Source organism: Carassius auratus, chromosome 24 (assembly GCF_003368295.1).
Source record: "Carassius auratus strain Wakin chromosome 24, ASM336829v1, whole genome shotgun sequence".
NCBI classification, from domain to species: domain Eukaryota; kingdom Metazoa; phylum Chordata; class Actinopteri; order Cypriniformes; family Cyprinidae; genus Carassius; species Carassius auratus.
The window spans coordinates 2,346,515-2,365,820 of record NC_039266.1 but is presented as its reverse complement, the minus strand read 5'-3'; the positions used below and the strand labels follow the sequence as shown (position 1 = coordinate 2,365,820).

The 19,306-nt window shown below is 33.0% G+C and overlaps 1 protein-coding gene across 1 annotated transcript; it reads right to left on the bottom strand.

Moving 5' to 3' along the window:
* Window positions 1-750: 750 nt before the first annotated feature.
* LOC113041995 (vesicular glutamate transporter 1-like) lies at window positions 751-18,005 on the bottom strand. The gene is made up of 13 exons (XM_026200593.1): window positions 17,762-18,005; window positions 9,521-9,773; window positions 8,399-8,517; window positions 8,206-8,320; window positions 7,941-8,028; window positions 6,639-6,725; window positions 6,396-6,538; window positions 6,169-6,318; window positions 4,655-4,787; window positions 4,430-4,540; window positions 3,363-3,490; window positions 3,108-3,177; window positions 751-2,360 (listed from the first exon to the last, which is right to left on the bottom strand). The coding sequence occupies exons 1-13, from the start codon at window positions 17,821-17,823 to the stop codon at window positions 2,044-2,046; spliced, it is 1,776 nt and encodes a 591-aa protein (XP_026056378.1). The 5' UTR covers window positions 17,824-18,005; the 3' UTR covers window positions 751-2,043.
* Window positions 18,006-19,306: the final 1,301 nt, after the last annotated feature.

Sequence of the window (19,306 nt, the reverse complement as noted above, 5' to 3'; positions counted from 1 at the left end):
TTTACCTAAGTCTCAGTGTTTGCACAGCTGCAGCAATGATAGTAATAATCACAATAACGAAGTTTAATCATGTAAGTCGCTTTATCACAATTTTTTTTTATACATTCACATTTCACAACATAGAACAAATAATGTAGGAAACAAACCCCAAGAAAGAAAAAGACACAAACGCAGTGACGTGATACAAACATGTCCTCATCATAAGTGAATAACCATAGAAATATCACTTCATTTCTATGGGATCTGCTTTTTGGTTGATATTAAAGGAACACTTTACCCAAAAATGTCAATTCTGTCATCATTTGCTCGCTCTCATGTTGCTCCAAACCTGTACGAAAGACTTTCTTATTTGGTTCACAAAAGAAGCGAATGTGAAAGCTTAAAAAGCACCATAAACTACTATAACAGCAGTGCACACGACCTCACATGAACATATCACCTCATCTCAATAAAAAAAAAAAAAAAAAAAAAAAATTCTAAATAAAACATTAAATTGTCAGTTCATTTAAAACTATTATTTTAATAAAAAATAAAAAAAAGAATTTGTACCGATGCAAGAAAAATCTATAATAAAATAAAATTAAAAATATATAAAAAGTATTATACTATTATAATAAAATCAAATTAAAATATTAATTATAGATGTTTATTTTTAGAAAATATTAAACTATTATATTAAAATCCAATTAAAATATTAATTATAGATGTTTATTTTTAGAAAATACTTCAACCAACTTCCTTTATGCAAAGTTTTATTTCAGATTATTTTTGGTTAATTATGGGGTGAGAAATTAAAGATTTTCCTTATGAAAAGTCCAACAGATTCTTACACCGAATAAAGTCATAAACGTTAGCGAGGGTTAGCAAATGATGGCAAAGCTTCAATTTTTGTGTGAACGATCTCTTTAAGATGCTGATGTGTGAGAATACATGAGAGTATATTGAAAATGTCACGTGGCATGCTGGAGAGAGAGAGAGAAAGTGCTGAATAAACATCTGAATTTAATTAGAGATAAACTATTATTTATTTTTAAATCATCTAATCTTCTCAACTACCACTGTATGGTTCTGCTTTAATCTATATGTGAGATTAAACAGCTAAATGGTGAAAGAGAAACAAATGTGTTTCTACTAGTGATCTTTCAGTATCACGTTGCTCTGGTTGAGCCTTCACGCAGACAATCAGCGCTTGGCATCATTTTCATTGGACTTTAATCAAAAAAAAAAAAAAGGCTGAACATGATGTTTGAATAAAACAAATTACAAATAAAAGACATTTTTCAGTTTCAATAAAAACAAAACTCTACATATTTGTCAGCATTTGAGGGATAACGTTATCTGCCACATTGATTTGCCAATAAATAAAGATAAATACACTTATTTTCTGTGCCACAAATACTGCTGACAGAGATGCATTTTTATTGAACGCTGAATAATCCTTCAAAATAATAAATTAATACAACTTTGCTATCTGGTTATGGGTTAAATACATAAAAAATGAATGGTTAAAGAGAATTCACTATCAAAAACTAAGTATGTCAATGCTTCTACAGTATAAGCTCAACCAAACAGTTGACATGACTAGTCTTTAAATGTATTTTAAAGGAGGTTCGCATTGAAAAGGGACCGATACTACACACACCTCACAGTATTGGCACATGAGATCAATTCCCTAAATCTGGTTTTGTATCTGAATTGGAATTATACTTTAGTTGTTCAGCAAAAGAGGACTTCATTTGTAAGAACCACCTTTTACAATTATCTCTCACAATTTATGCAGAATACTTCTGAACTCTCGGTGATCCGTTTAATTGCTGAAATATACGAGCAGGGAGTCAAACGTTTGGACACAAGGAATAAAATGATGTTTTGAAATGTCCAAACACTTGACTGGTCACATTTCAAGCTTTCGTACCTAATGTCCTCATGCACACACTCAAGATTTTATGTTATGTTACTTTTCTAGATTTGGGTCAAAACCACTTCCTCCGTCCCAGTCAGTTTCTGTAGGGGAGGAATATCGAGTCCCGTTCCCATCCAGCTTTACTGTTGATCTCTGAGCCTCACAATCATTGGCTCATTGCCCTCTCCTCTGTACAGGAAGCTGTTCGTTCCCACAGGTTGGACGTATTCCTCTGTTCTGTCCCAGTCTGAGACCCAGCTCCCTCCAGCTCCGCCCCCTCCAGTCCCCGCCCCATTGGGGTCACCTGATTGGACGGTCGCTCCGTAGCCGCCGCCCACTGGGCGGTACAGCTCTTCCGTTTCATCCGCCAGCTCATCTTCTCCTATTATTCCACATTTCTCTTCGCTCATGTTCTCTGGCTCCGCCCACGGCTGCTTCTCTCCTGACGCGAAGATGCCTGAACAAAAAAGAAATGGTCACTGTGAAGCGAGATTCATGGTGTCATTGATTCATATTGCAGGTGCAAGAGTTATTGTCCAACCCCTTTAAGAGAACACTGTCTATTACTAACTAACTAAAATTCTATTTTAGAACCACACAGTTGTTTTCAGTCACATGACCACTTTAACTATTTTTGTGGCAAGTGTTATTTCAGAATAAAGTAAAAAAATTTAATTTACTTAATTTTTTATATTTTTAATTAGCTTTTTTCTTTTTTTTAAATACAGCTTGGATACATTTTTATTTTCGTTTTTGTTATTTAAGTGCATCAAGATAAACTAAAGCAAATAAACATAAGTATATAAAATATAATATTTATTATTAAATAATAAGTATATACAGCAAGTTAGGATTTGTTGAATTAATGCTAAAAATAAATGTCACGATGCAAAAATGTTTTATAATTTAATTCAGTTTTTGAAATTATAATAGCATAATAATAAAATACTTAATATATACCAAAAAAAAAAAATCGTTTTATATTAAGATTTTAATTATTAGTATTATTATCAATTAGTAAACATTTGATTTATGCAAAATTATGTTTGTTTTTCGTGAGGTAAAGAATATAAATGTTTTCATGAGTCACACTTTTATCCAAAGTACAACACATACTACACAACACACACGCAACAAATTGAATTACAATAACTCTACAAATACAATCGGAGACAGATGGAAGGAAATGGACAGAAATATTCACCGTAGAAGATAACTCCACCATAATGAACAAGTGATGCAATGAGAAACACATACTGCCACTCCTCCCGCGTCTACAGAGAGAAACACACAGGACGAGAACGGAGGTTTATATGTATGTGTGTGTGTGTGTAGATCGTTTTTAATCATGTGCACAACATGCATATGATCTCTGTAGAGTAAAAGCATGAATCAGCTGTAAACACATGGAGCACAACAAACGCTCTCTTCCTCCTCCTCTCTGGTTTAAAGTCAGTACCTTGTTTTTGGTCATGGCACCAACGATCAGAGGACACACCATGCCAGAGAGCGTCCCGACACCGTTAGAGATGCCCATCAGAATACTGGCGTAACGTGGAGCGATGTCCAGATGATTGACATTGAACCCTGGACGTTTGGACAGAGGTTGAGAAGACAACAGTAAAAACGGCTTACCAAGGCTGCATTTATTTGATCACAAATACAGTAACAGTTGTAAAAAAATGTAAATATTATTGCAATTTTAAATAACAGTTGTCTGTTTGAATATTTGTTAAAGTGTAATTTATTTCTGTGATGTGCAGCTGTATTTTCAGCATCATTCCTCCAGTCTTCAGTGTCACGTGATCTTCAGAAATCATGAAAATATGATGATTTGCTGCTTAAGGAACATTTTCAATGTTAGAAACAGTTCTGCTGCTGCTTCATGTTTTTTGTGGATTAAAATAAATATAAAAACTGAATATATAAAAATAAAAGCTAATTACTATAAACCTTTAATAAATACAGGAAAGAACAATGTAACATATAAAAGTTACTTTTTAATCAGCTGGATTTTACATTATATTTTATTTAAATTAATTTGCATTTTATTTTAAGCAATATTTTATGGTTTCAGTTTAAGTTTTTCTAATTAAAATTATTCATATAATTAATAAAAGTAATAGTACAGCACAATTGATTGAATTTCTAAGCAGTTCAAAGCTGCAATTAATCGCTCAAAGTCCACTTATGTTATTCTGCGTGTTTAAGATGTTTTAATGTGTTTTCTTAAGGGTTTTTGCCATTATTAAAATTTTAGTTTTAGTATAACATTATAATAACATGACAAATGACATTTGAGGCTTAATACTATAAAGAAAGTAGTGTTTTCATATAAAATAGGGCATGCAGTTGCATCAAACAATGGTATAAACATCTTTCAATGTAAATTGTGATAATTGTAATTAATAATCACAATTACAATTTCAAGGGAATAATCGACAGTTATGATTTTTGTTATAATAATGCAGCCCTGAAAAGTTTTAATTCAAAGGAAATCTTAAGAAAGAAGGTGTTTGTTCGTACCTGAGATGGCAAAACCACTGAATCCAACAGCAAGGACCAGAAAGGAGATGGCGACGCCCTTAGTGTGAGAGAAACCCACAACCAGAAGAAACGTGGCCTCCAACCCGAAACCTGAACACACAGAACAAGTGACGCTCCGTCAGCCAATCAGCAGCTCCGCTGGGGTCAGTCACATGACATTCATAGCTCATTTACAGCAGACCACAGAATGAAAACAGGCTTGACCTCCACAGTTCATGAGTTTCCTGACGTTGGTGGTGGTCATGATGTTGTGACTCCTCAGGTAATCGGCCAGCTGTCCTCCGATCGGCACCACGATGGTCATCACCAGATGAGGAAGAGCCGAGAGGATTCCCACCTGAAGAGAGACAGGTGATGGCTCTCCTAAAATACTTTGGGCCACTAGTCATTATTCAGTAAGAGTGTATTCTCAACAACAATGATGATGAGGATTAGATTATTATAATTGTTCAGAACACTGAATAACCATCGCTGACTTTATCGTCATAAATATAACAACAATAATAATATTAACATTATTATTAGATTATTCAATGTATATTTTAATAATAATAATTATTATTATAAAGTGTTATGATTATTATAAATTATTAACTCTTAATAACCAACAATAATAATAATAATAATTATTATTATTATTATTATTATTATTATTATTATTATTATTATTATTATTATTATTATTATATCAAAGAAGAACACTCTATAACCAAAACTAAGTAATAAAAATATGATTGTTAATATTATTATTTCTGTGATCCACATTTAACCAACACCAATCAAATTATTATTATTATTATTATTATTATTATTATTATTATTATTATTATTATTATTATTATTATTATTATATCAGTGATGAAAACTCAATGACCAGCACTAACTAAATTATTATTATCATCATTATTATTATTATTATTATTATTATTATTAACACTGAATAACCAACAATAACTAATTAAATAATAATAATAATTATTATTATTATTATTATTATTATTATTATTATTATTATTATTATTATTATTATTATTATTAAATCAATGAAGAACACTCTATAACCAATACTAAATAATCAAAATATTATTGTTATTATTATTATTTTGGTGATCAACATTTAACCAACACTAATCAAAATATCATTATTATTATTATTATTATTATTATTATTATTATTATTATTATTATATCAGTGATGAAAACTCAATGACCAGCACTAACTAAATTATTATTATCATTATTATTATTATTATTATTATTATTATTATTAACACTGAATAACCAACAATAACTAATTAAATAATTATTATTATTATTATTATTATTATTAAATCAATGAAGAACACTCTATAACCAATACTAAATAATCAAAATATTATTGTTATTATTATTATTATTTCGGTGATCAACATTTAACCAACACTAATCAAAATATCATTATTATTATAATTATTATTATTATTATTATTATTAATAACACTGAATTACAAACACTAATTAAATTATTATTATCATAATTATTATTATTATCATAATTATTATTATTATCGTCTTTGAGAGCTTTTGATTTCAGAGCACAGTTTGAGACTTTAGTCTTTTTACAGCAGAAACATTTAAGACTTCAGCAGAGGCCTGTATTTGCTCTCCGTTTAGTCTCATCACTGTCTAGGAGAAACATCTGAGCTTTAAATGAAGTGTTCGCATGCTCTCTCTCTCACCTTGCTGATCTCAAACTTAAACACCTCCTCGAAATACGCCGGCTGACTGATGAGCAGCAGGTAAAAGGTCCAGCTCCTGCAGAAATTGGCCACGATGATGGCGTAGACGGGCATGGATGTGAAGAACCGTCTCCAGGGAGTGTTGAACTTCTGCAGAGAGGACAATGAGAGAGCTCCTTACACTGCATGCGTTTCTAGCATCACGATATAAACCTGTGTGTTCGTACCGTCACCGGGTTCATCAGTCCAGCCGATTCTCCGATGGCGTCTTCGATGTACTTCCTCTCCTCCGGAGTGATGGTGGGATGAGCTGCTGGACTCTCATACGACACCAGAATCCAGAACAGATACCAGCAGACCCCGAAACTACCTACAGACGGAGAGAAACCACAAGACACAGACACTGTCAGAAACATGAGATGAGAGTCATGCATGTGTTATTAGTGCAAGTGTGTGCTGGTTTTCCTCACCGTATACATAGAAGACTGAGGACCAGCCTGAGTACTGCACCAGAACTCCTGCTAATGGCATCGCTATCACAGCTCCTGCGTACGAGCCTGACAAGATATCACACACACTTCACATCAGTGCATGGAGAATACACTGAACATATGGATTCATAAAAACACACACACACACATATATATTAGTGCTGTAAAACAATTAATCGCGATTAATCGCATCCAAAATAAAAGTTTCTGTTTGCATAATACATCTGTGTGTACTGTGTATATTTTTTGTGTATATAATAAATACATACACATACAGCAGATATTTCTAAAATATTTCCAAGTATTTGCATGTGTAGATTTATATTCATAGAATTTATATTATATATACATATATTTAAAATACAAACATAACATATTTTCCTTAAATATATACATGCATGTGTCTATTTTATGTTCATAATATATATAAACAGTACACACACATATACTATGTAAACAAAAGCTTTTATTTTGGATACGATTAATCGCGATTAATCGCTTGACAGCACTAATATATATATATACACTGTATATGTACACACACAAATATATACATTAACAAATCATACAATATTAAAATAAAACAACAATAATAAATACTTTGATTAATATTATTACAAACACACATAATAAAAATTATATTTATTAGGATTATATTTTCCATAATATTATTTTTACTAATATTAATATTAATAATAATAATTATTATTATTATTATTATTATTATTATTATTATTATTATTATTATTATTATTATTACTGCTACTACTACTGAATAATTAAAGTAACAATCATCAATTGAAAAAAAAAGACAACTACAATAATATTAGGTTATTCAGCATTCATAACCAGAAAAACAATAATGAAAATGAAAATAATAATCATTATTATAATTTTTACTATTATTAATAATAATAATAATAACAGTCAATAAATAACTAAAACTAATCAAAATTTGAAAACAACAACAATAATAGATTATGCAGTAGTCATAATATTTATAATAATAATAATAATAATAATAATAATAAATATATGATTATTATTAAACTGTAAAATAAGATATGAACAATAAAGTTATGACAACGTGTTTTTGCATTAACTCATCAAAATAGGTTAAGTAAATTTTACTTAATTTTTAAGCCAGTTTAATGTAAATTAGAATTTTTAATTGTACTAAAAAATTTAAGGCAGCAAGAATTTTAGTAACAATAATTAAAATGATTATAGGTTACTGACAGTTTTCCACAGATATTAAACTGCTAAAAATAATGACCTCACCACAGAACGCTGTTGTGGCCAATCGGCTTCTCTCGAGGGGAGGGGCCCATTTCGCCCAGATCCCGTGGCATGCTGGGTAAGATACGCCCTGAGCAGCAATGACAACGACAGCAGATGAAGTCATAGACTATAACCAGAGCACTACTGCATCCGACAACACATTCACAATGAAGTTTCAATGTGACACATGAACTGGAAGCCGGAAACATTTCATGGAGAGTGCTGCTTTTCAGCACTGTAATAGTACTAGAATATATTTATTTACCTCAACCAGTCCCTGTAGTATCCTGACTAAAATCACACAGCTGAAGTGAATCCGTGCTGCTGAGGGAATCAACATATTCAAGACAGACGTGGCCACGACCGCGAAGCCAAAAACCCTGAGAAACAGAGAGAGCAGCTGTGTGAAGAGTGTTTTATTCTTCTGTGCATCTGAGTTCAGTGACAGCATGACTGACCTGTTCGCTGCAAATTTCTGACAAATGAAACCTCCAGGAATCTGAGTGACTATATATCCCCAGAAAAACGAGCCATGAATCATTCCTACAGTCTCTGGATCCCAGGTGAACTGAGCTTTCTGAAACACAGACACATTTGCTATTTATTTCATTTTTTGGTGCATTTTGTTAATAAAAGCAACATATTTCATTTTAAGCATGTTTGAGGCAATGCAATTATACCTGAAGTATTTTTTATGCATTATTATTTTTATCTTAGTTTATTTGTTCATCAAACTATGCACATAACTGCATTATGCAAAATTAAAATGCAAAATATTAGACAATACTGTAACATATTAGTTTTAAATGTTTATTGTTGCATGTTGTTTTACATTCTACTCTTTTAGTATACAAAAAAATATGTTGAAATAAAACAATTAATTGAACACTTCATTAACTTCTAATTTAGTTGATAAATAAACGTAAAATTAAAAAAATGTTTCATTTTCATTTAGTTTTTTCATGATGTGCAAATATAAGTAAAAGATGAAATATAAAAAATACAAAAAATAAGAAAACTGAAATAAAAAGTAATAAATACATACACACACACATACATATATATGTATATATGTATAAAATAGCAAAAACACAACCTATTACAAATTACTAATTATTAAAATCAGTAACTATTAAAACTTTGGCAATATTTTAAGCAAAATGGCAATTTTATGCCAAAATATTCAAGTCTAGACACAACAATTTGATAAACAGCTGACTAAATTGCAGAAAATCTAGTTGGTCGAAAATGTATTTGGTTGTTGGTTGTATTTAAATTTGTTGTCATATAAGCTATTACATGACAGACACAGATTTAAGATTCAACAATAAAACAATAATTTAACAAAAAATATAGACTAAACAATTTTCTATACCTATACAACTCTATAAATACGCACTTGATACAATTTGTTTATAGTTTTTCTGGGTCTGTCTTAGAAAAGTTCAGTTTGTCCTATAAAAAAAAAAAAAATCAGCCATCAAGTTAAAAATCTATAAATGTAATTGTAGCCTGACTGTGACACAAAATTTGGCATTAAAGAACATGAGACAGGTATGGAAAATTCTGTTCTCACTCACCACAATGTATGGTTTGCCTTCTTTATAGACGGTGTGGTTGTTCACCATGCTAACGACGGCGACGCCCAGATTACAGCGGATGCCGAACGAGATGCAGAACCCCAGACCTGATAATATGGCAATGATGTAGCGGCGTGGGAGACCGAAACATGTGCAGTCCACCACAGGAAGCTCCTTCTCCTCCTGCAGCTCTGGACGCCCTTCTGCCGACAACTCGATCGTTTCTCCATTCTCCTGACGCTTCTCTAGGACCCTGACAAACACACATCAACACATGAAACACCACTAAAACCTTCAGAATCAGCTTCCTGTGGAAAAGAAAACTCATATCAGAACATTGTAACAGGTTCCGGAATCATTGCGCGAACCAAAACATTCAATTATACATGCTCCAAAGTCCCAGAAGTTTCTCCAAAGTTCGAATCAGTTTTGTAAATCTTTTTATTCAGATTTTAAATTTGGAGCGCTTCGAAGAGCGTATCATGAATCATTTGATTTAGATTGGAACTTCGGAGCGAGTTCGCAACTCGTTTGGGTCAGAAAAGAACTTCGGAGCATGTATCGCGAATCATTTGATTTAGATTGGAACTTTGGAGCGGGTTCGCAAATCTTTTGGTTCAGAACGGAGCTTCGAAGCATGTATTGCAAATTATTTGATTTAGATTGGAACTTCGGAGTGGGTTCGCAAATCTTTTGGTTCAGAACGGAACTTCGGAGCGTGTATTGCAAATTATTTGATTTTGATTGGAACTTCGGAGCGGTTTCACAAATCTTTTGGTTCACAATGGAACTAACTATTTGATTTAGATTGGAACTTCGGAGCAGGTTCGCAAATCTTTTGGTTCAGAATGGAACTTCGAAGCATGTATTGCAAATTATTTGATTTAGATTGGAACTTCGGAGCGGTTTCGCAAATCTTTTGGTTCACAATGGAACTAACTATTTGATTTAGATTGGAACTTCGGAGCAGGTTCGCAAATCTTTTGGTTCAGAACGGAACTTCGAAGCGTGTATTGCAAATTATTTGATTTAGATTGGAACTTCGGAGCGGGTTCACAAATCTTTTGGTTCAGAACGGAACTTCGGAGCGTGTATTGCAAATTATTTGATTTAGATTGGAACTTCGGAGCGGGTTCACAAATCTTTTGGCTCAGAACGGAACTTCGGAGCGTGTATTGCAAATTATTTGATTTAGATTGGAACTTCGGAGCGGGTTCACAAATCTTTTGGCTCAGAACGGAACTTCGGAGCGTGTATTGCAAATTATTTGATTTAGATTGGAACTTCGGAGCGGGTTCGCAAATCTTTTGGTTCAGAACGGAACTTCGAAGCATGTATTGCAAATTATTTGATTTCGATTGGAACTTCGGAGCGGTTTCGCAAATCTTTTGGTTCAGAACCGAACTTCGAAGCATGTATTGCAAATTATTTGATTTTGATTGGAACTTCGGAGCGGTTTCGCAAATCTTTTGGTTCACAATGGAACTAACTATTTGATTTAGATTGGAACTTCGGAGCAGGTTGGTAAATCTTTTGGTTCAGAACCGAACTTCGAAGCATGTATTGCAAATTATTTGATTTAGATTGGAACTTCGGAGCGGTTTCGCAAATCTTTTGGTTCACAATGGAACTAACTATTTGATTTAGATTGGAACTTCGGAGCAGGTTGGTAAATCTTTTGGTTCAGAACGGAACTTCGAAGCATGAATTGCAAATTATTTGATTTAGATTGGAACTTCGGAGCGGGTTCGCAAATCTTTTGGTTCACAATGGAACTAACTATTTGATTTAGATTGGAACTTCGGAGCAGGTTCGCAACAGTGTTAATTTCGTTGACTAAATATTTTCATCATTATTTTCGTCACGAATATATTTTTGCGGACGAAAACGAAACGAAAACTAATATAGAAGGCACTGATGGAGACTAAAACTATGACTAAATTGATTGACATTATCGTCAACGAATAAAGGACGAGACGAAAATAGACTGTGACGAAAATCAAATCAGCAGACGGGAGAGATGCGAGGAATGAGCAAAAGAACCGGCAAAACAGAACAGACTGCATGAGAGAAGAGAACCAATCCGAGCCTGACTTATTGAGACGTGAAGCGAAGGTTTTCAGTTTTTAAATGAGCTCCCGGGAAGACGGCATTCGAAGAGGTGATGTCTAAAAGAGCGACAAAATGTCCACAGCTCACTTCACGTTTGACGACGAACAAAACAAAACAAAGCGTAAAGCACGCGGAGCGCTCATTCGTGGCAAGAACACAACCAATTTGAAAAGAAATTTACAGACGAGCCACCCGGACATTTTCTCAAATGTAATTTCACAACGATGTTCTTTTGTTTATTGAGCTAAGCAAAATTGGAAGACTGCAGTGCGTAGATATTGTAGCATTAAATATTACGAACTGAAAAGTAATGTAAAATAGCCCCTTCTTCAAGTTAGATGAGAGCACAATACTAATACGTAATATTATGATACATACATTTGATTAATACCAATGTTTAGTATATTTTATAATGTTCTACTTGTTGACAATATCACAAATGTTTCTATATTAGTCATGTGAAACGTGAATGTTCACATCCTATCATTATACATACTAATCTAGCAATATTGTAGTATTTAAAACATACAATATTGCTAGACAAATGAATACCTTATAAAATCTTGTTACTTTTTTTATCCACCCAATTTACTTTAAATGTATGCACTTATTGTTCAGCTCAGCTGTAAGCTTTAAGGTCCTGGACCTAACTTTATTTTTCTTTTATTGATGGTCAATTGGCAGCTAGTTATTGTTTACATTATCATGACAGTGTTTGTTGCTGCATAAAAGCTTTTGAATCGAAATAAAGACACAGTTGTGTTGAAATAAAGTTGAATTTGTGTTTTATATATTTTGGTTAAGTTTGTTTCCTATACCAGCTGTAAAAAATTGTCTAGTAAATCTGTTATTGATTTTAGTCTTATTTTAGTCTACTAAAATACCAAGCAATTTTAGTCGACTAAAATACCAAGCAATTTTAGTCGACTAAAATAAGACTAAAATTAAAACAAATCAGATGACTAAAACTTGACTAAAACTAAAAAGAATTATAGTCAAAAGACTAAGACTAAAACTAAATTAAAATTTTGTGTCAAAATTAACACTGGTTCGCAAATCTTTTGGTTCAGAACGGAACTTCGGAGCTTGTATTGCAAATTATTTGATTTCGATTGGAACTTCGGAGCGGTTTCGCAAATCTTTTGGTTCACAATGGAACTAACTATTTGATTTAGATTGGAACTTCGGAGCAGGTTCGCAAATCTTTTGGTTCAGAACGGAACTTCGGAGCTTGTATTGCTAATTATTTGATTTCGATTGGAACTTCGGAGCGGTTTCGCAAATCTTTTGGTTCAGAACGGAACTTCGAAGCATGTATTGCAAATTATTTGATTTTGATTGGAACTTCTGAGCGGTTTCGCAAATCTTTTGGTTCAGAACGGAACTTCGAAGCATGTATTGCAAATTATTTGATTTTGATTGGAACTTCTGAGCGGTTTCGCAAATCTTTTTGTTCACAATGGAACTATTTGATTTAGATTGGAACTTCGGAGCAGGTTCGCAAATCTTTTGGTTCAGAACGGAACTTCGAAGCATGTATTGCAAATTATTTGATTTAGATTGGAACTTCGGAGCGGGTTCACAAATCTTTTGGTTCAGAACGGAACTTCGGAGCGGGTTCACAAATCTTTTGGTTCAGAACGGAACTTCGGAACGTGTATTGCAAATTATTTGATGAGATTGGAACTTCGGAGCGGTTTCGCACATATTTTGATCCTTCTATGGCATCATGAAGAACTTTATTTTAAGAGTGTACTACAAATACCATGGTTGAACTATGGTTAGTGTAGCAAAAGCAATGTTAACTTGTGGTTACCATGTTTTTTCTTTTTTAAGTAAATCTATGGTCAATTTTCAGAAGAGGTGTGTTGCCTGGTTAACAAAAAAGGTAAACAATTTACACCTTAAGAGGACACATAAAATTAATATATATATAGGGTTTTGATTGCTTTAGGATTAACAGAGCTTTGGATAGTTTATATATGTGAAATTTAACTGGTAGGGAACGCAAATTAAATAATATTTTGCTGTATTCTCTTTTGAGAAGTCAAACAATCAAAACATCTTTGAAACCGCTGTAATGTTGTTGATTTTACATAATCAAAACTGTCATTACTGTCAGATTAATATGCTAACATGAAAAAGCTGTCTTTATAAATTATGAGAATGTTAGCTAACATAGCTATAAATAAAGACTTTAGATGACATGAAACTGGTCAAACGTTGATCATAAAAGCAAAAATTTTGGGGTAGTTGGTTGGAGATGCTGTTATGTCTGCTGCTGTCTCACAAATGTCAAAATCACACATATAAAAGTAGTCCCATATCAAAAGGATGATTTAGAAAACTTTATATTATTATTTATATTAATTTACATAGCGATACATGTATACCCCTAACTCTTACTAAATGAAAATTGCATCTTTTTTTTCTGCTAAGGGTTTAAAGAGAAATATCTGGAATTGTTATCTATATGAAACAGATGGAAAAACACTCCAGTAAATATCCTGAGCTCTGAGAGAGCAACATCTGAGCGATCAGTTCCCTTTTTGACTACTGTAGCTTATTAAGTAACAAAAGCAAATAAAACGACTGCATTTTATTAGTAATATTAGATAATTTTAGCTTTTTTGGCTAAATGTCTCTGTTGGATGTTCACCAGCACTCATAAAACAAAAATATGAAGCAGAAATGAAACATTTCCCAGATCACATTCATAATGAACCGACATGTCACATCAAATCCAGATTAAACACACCATAACATGCTATGAGAGCAGCAGTTTCCACAAACAGCACTCAATCACATTAAATATTCATTATTAAATCAAATTATATTTTTTTGGTGTTTGTCTGTACAAAATCCATTGTTTTTATTGTGCATGGTTGCAAAAGTGTTGCTATTTAGTTCCTAAAGTGTTTCGAGTGGCATTAGCACATTGCTACGTGGTTGTTTAGATGTTTCTGATCACTTAGTGAAGTAAAAGCATGATTTGAGGAATAATTCATGTTTGGAGACAAACGCTGGAGGATGATGCCTTTATTACTAAATGTTTGACCATTTCTCTAACCCTAAATATAAACAAAAGCTTGACTTGAAGACCACAAAAATGAATTCTATTGTAACATTTTTCTATCAGATGCGTCACATGTGACCTTTAAAGAACTGACGGTCCAGATGAATCTGTGATGAGTGTTAAGTACAGGCATGCAGCGCTCTTACTGTCAGGTTACAGCTCTACTGCAGCGCTGCTGATGAAATAATAATGTTCCTCAGAGCCTGAATTATTGATCAAACTTTCTATTTTAGTCTTTTTCTGCCTCCCTTCTCCTCCTCCATCTCCCTCCCCCTTCATCTATCCATTCTTCCCTTCTGTTCTCCTCAATCCGTTCTGTACTCAAGTTTCTGACCATCTCTTTTACAGTTATAGAGGTCAGTTCACTCGCAGTGAAAGAAAGGCCTTGATTGAGAGATCCTGATGGATTTGACTGAGATTACAAACACAACAATTTACATAATTTACACTTTACATTTTTTCTGGGTGGTTTTATATGGACAGAAATCCTGAATTTTCACACATTTCTGCCAATTTTCAGATTTACCTGCCCTTCAAATGTCACAAAAAAACACTTTTTATGTCAATCTCATTACTTCATATATTATTATTTTGTTAAATTAAAATTATTGTAGTATAATTGCACATGCACAGAAGTAAATTTACCAAACACAAAGAGGGTACACTAGTGAATGCATTTGTTTCTGGTCACTTTATATGTCAGTCACCATCACTTTCCATTTAAATCTTCAGTTCCTGTCCAGAATAAGCTGTGAAGAACACCAGACTTTCTGCTAATGCTCAAAAGTCTGGCGAGACACTTTTATCTGACAGGACTTACAGAAACACTTAGTACAGCTTCAGTCCGCTGGAGTAACGCAGGGTTAAGTGCCTCGGTTAAGACTCGGTCTAAGACAGCACAAAACCTGAGCTTTACCCCAACACCACACCACAAGACTCAACAAAGAAATGTTTAAACCACGATAGACAGAAAAGACATTAGAGCCAGACAAGCATGGCATCATCTCGAGAGCAGACAGATACAAGTTTATATCACTGCCGAAGGATAGTGTTTTGGCTGATATAATAACCTGTTGATCTGATTTGATCTGATTACAGAGGAATCAATGCGAGAGAATCAAGCTTTTAAATGGCCGTTTATATGTAACAACATCCTTGCATTGTCCAGGAAGAACTAAGAGTTTAATGACAATGTCCAGACCAGTAATAGCAGGCGTGACATGGACGACCGAGCGCTATGACTTATGGGGCTTTCCAGGAGCGAGCGAGCGAGAGAGAGAGAGAGAGAGAGAGGATTTAACTAGCTAGCAGCAGGTTAGTTGGAGATCTATTTCAGGACTGGATTTACGTGTTAAAGACATGTCCAGAGAAAACAGACTGAGAGAGAGAGAGACAGAGATTGTGTTTTTCTCCGTATGTTAATAAAAAGCTGATTCCATCCTTACACTTCACTGGTTTAAAAATACTAACATATTAATCTGTTTATACCATTATTTAAAAATAAAGGCTTTTTGTCCTTGAAAATTAAAAAAAAGAGTTGTGTACTTCATCAATCTGTAATCAAAAGTTTACTTTAAATGTGCATTTTTATCTAACTTTGTTTTTTATTTACTCGTAGAACATCTTGCAGGAAGCTATAATGCAGAAAAGTATTAGTCACCTTTGGTATTCTCGTAATTATTCAGTTGAATCAAATATCATATCAGATGTTGAATATCATGAATTATTAATAGCCCTATTAATACTTAAAAGTATTTATTACAAAGCAAATCTGACCTGTGATTTTACAGAAACTGTTTTAGAAGTAATTTCACATTCAGTTCTATAACTTTCTGATTTATCAAACAATCTCCACTGCAGTTCACTTTAATACATCTTTCGCAATTAATTATATGCATCATCTTAAATTATCTAATGCTTGTTATAAATGCATTATTTACAGATTACACAGAGTTCTTTTGAAATACATTATGAACCCTGTTTGGCTTTTCCAAATTTTAATGAAAATGTGAGGGAAGCATACATTATTAATTGTAAATTATTTAGTATAATTTCCTGTTCTCAAAAATAAATTGACCAAGAAGTGATAATCTCACAATAAATAAATAAATAAATAAATAAAAACGGGGAATAAATGCAAAAAATCCCCCAAAAGTGCATCTATCTATCTATCATTTCATTTTACAGTATTAATGGCATTTTTATTTTATACACGTAACAATAAAATTATATATATATTACTGTTTATATTTCTATTATTACTATTATTTACTGTAATACTGTTATCATATTTATCACTTTATATATAAACATAACGTAAAATACTGCGATTTGAAAAATGCATAATTATATTATGCACATTTAAATATATATTAATATGCATAAATAAAACATGACTTAAATATGTAGTTAAGTCATGTTACATTAAGGTCATGTATATTTGAATAGCAGTCAGACTAAACAAAACTGTATCGTCATTTTGCCAGGAAAGTTTTTGATTCTTCTTATTAACAAACAACCTATCGAGCGTGTTTCAAAGTCAGCATCTTTAGACAGTCATGATGCAGAACGGAAGTGGTCACCTGACAGGTGAAATGTGACGACACAGACCGGACAAGAGTCGCTATTAATAGAGTCCAGTCGAGTTAATCTGGTCGTTCCGAACACACGCGTTAACCGAGACACACATATTAGACAAAAACTACACAAATGAGCATCTTCTCAACTTATGATGACCGAAACAAACACCAGCACTGACAGACTGACAAAAATCACATCTTCAGTATACTCTGTCTATATTGTGTTGACGGTCATGGAGTACACTAATCCACCAACATTGAGTAGCCTACACTTATTTTTTATACTAAACGCTTGGTTAACAACGATCATTATTAGGCCTATTATTATTATAATTTTTTTTTAATCAGAACTCAATCTCATTAAGCTATCTTAATTCTTTAAATATGCATCATTTGTATTTTGCACTAATAATACGAGCATATAAGCCAGCTTCGGTATTTCTTTTAAAAGTTGAATGAAGTTTCGTCTCTTACCGGTTTATGCGTCCAAGTGTTTTCGCCGCCGCTGCTTTAAAGCGTTCAGGTCTGACCTCCATCCTCTACAACTCCACCGACGGGATTCTGTGTGCTCCTGCTCCCCCTTCCACCTACAGCTCACACACACACACACACACTAATACCCTCACACACATGCGCAGGCGCACACATACACAAACTTCAAACGTGTAACAAACGCGATTCCAGGAATAGCGTTCTCTAAGGAAAACAGTCGATCGATTCATGGAAAGTATGAAGTGGAGGACCGAACAAAGACAACGAGAGCAGCATTAATGAGTCTAAACAACTTTATTTTGCGAGTTGCACCAAGTAAAAGCTGTTACAGAGTGAGAAAAAAAATAGTTGAAGTGTTAAACGTAGTTTTTAGAGCCGCTGTGGTTTAATGAACATGAATGGAGTGTCACTGTCCGTGGTGCTGAAATCAGATTACAGTAAATCTGCAGGAGTGAAGAGCAGCGTGTTCACATGACTAAACCCGTGTGAGTGTGTGTGTGTGTGTGTGTGTGAGAGAGAGAGAGAGAGAGAGAGAGATCCCTGTATGAGGATCGAGAGAGACCCTAGTGGACAAAATACGCCACTACAAACAACTTACAACTCAAGAAGTGCTGAAAATGAGGCTGTTTTACCAGCTAACATAAATATATTCTTAGAACGTTTTGCTGACGTACGAATTAAACTGAAAAAAAAAATTAAACAATAAAATATATATTTCTTAACGTTCTCTTTTCAGGCCGTGCTTTTTTATTTTATGCAATTAATTATACATTGATGTGAAAAATCAGTCAGACTGTTAAGCAGGTTTTCACACAAACACACACACAAGAAAACATCTAGAAGCATTTTTTCTTGGTTAAGTGAATTTGTATCATTATGGGAATGTTACTTTTGAAAGTTCTCTGAAACAAGTAGTAACAAACAGTAACATTTAAAAACATTCCAAACATTTTAAGAACATTATTAAACACTCCAAAAACTTTCTATTAATGTTACTGAAAGAACGTATGTACACGTAATTTTACATTGGACACATTTCACTGCGCAATTACAATTAAAGAAATGGTTTACAAAGCTCCAGAGCTGATCTACTGGGTCTGAACGGGGCTGAGTATTTAAAGACGACTATGCAAAAAGCTTATTTATGAATGTTAAAAAGTTTAACATGCATTTAAAATGCATTAGTTGTAATAAATTAGCATTGAACAAAATTATTTTGATTAATCAGTCAAGGCTAATGTACATTCATAATAAACTAAAGGATGATGTGACACTAAAGACTGGAGTAATGATGCTCAAAATTAAGTGCTGGATCACAGGAATAAGTTACAGTTTACAATATATACAAATAGAAAACAGCCATTTCAAATTGTAATAATATTTCAGAATATTACTGTTTTTACGTTGGATTAAATAATGCAGCCTTGGTGAGCAGAAGATATTCTTTAAAAAGAACATCTATTGATAATTCATGTTTGTAGATAATACATTTAACAAGTTTAAATTTGTACGCCTTGAAATGCAACT

Excerpts from the sequence above, each read along its gene's own strand:
- LOC113041995 (XM_026200593.1), bottom strand. The coding sequence starts at position 17,823 with ATGGAGGTCAGACCTGAACGCTTTAAAGCAGCGGCGGCGAAAACACTT. Across the intron at positions 6,539-6,638 it reads CTCAGTCTTCTATGTATACG|GTAGTTTCGGGGTCTGCTGG; the intron begins GTGAGGAAAACC and ends CTCCGTCTGTAG. Across the intron at positions 6,319-6,395 it reads GACTGATGAACCCGGTGACG|AAGTTCAACACTCCCTGGAG; the intron begins GTACGAACACAC and ends TCCTCTCTGCAG.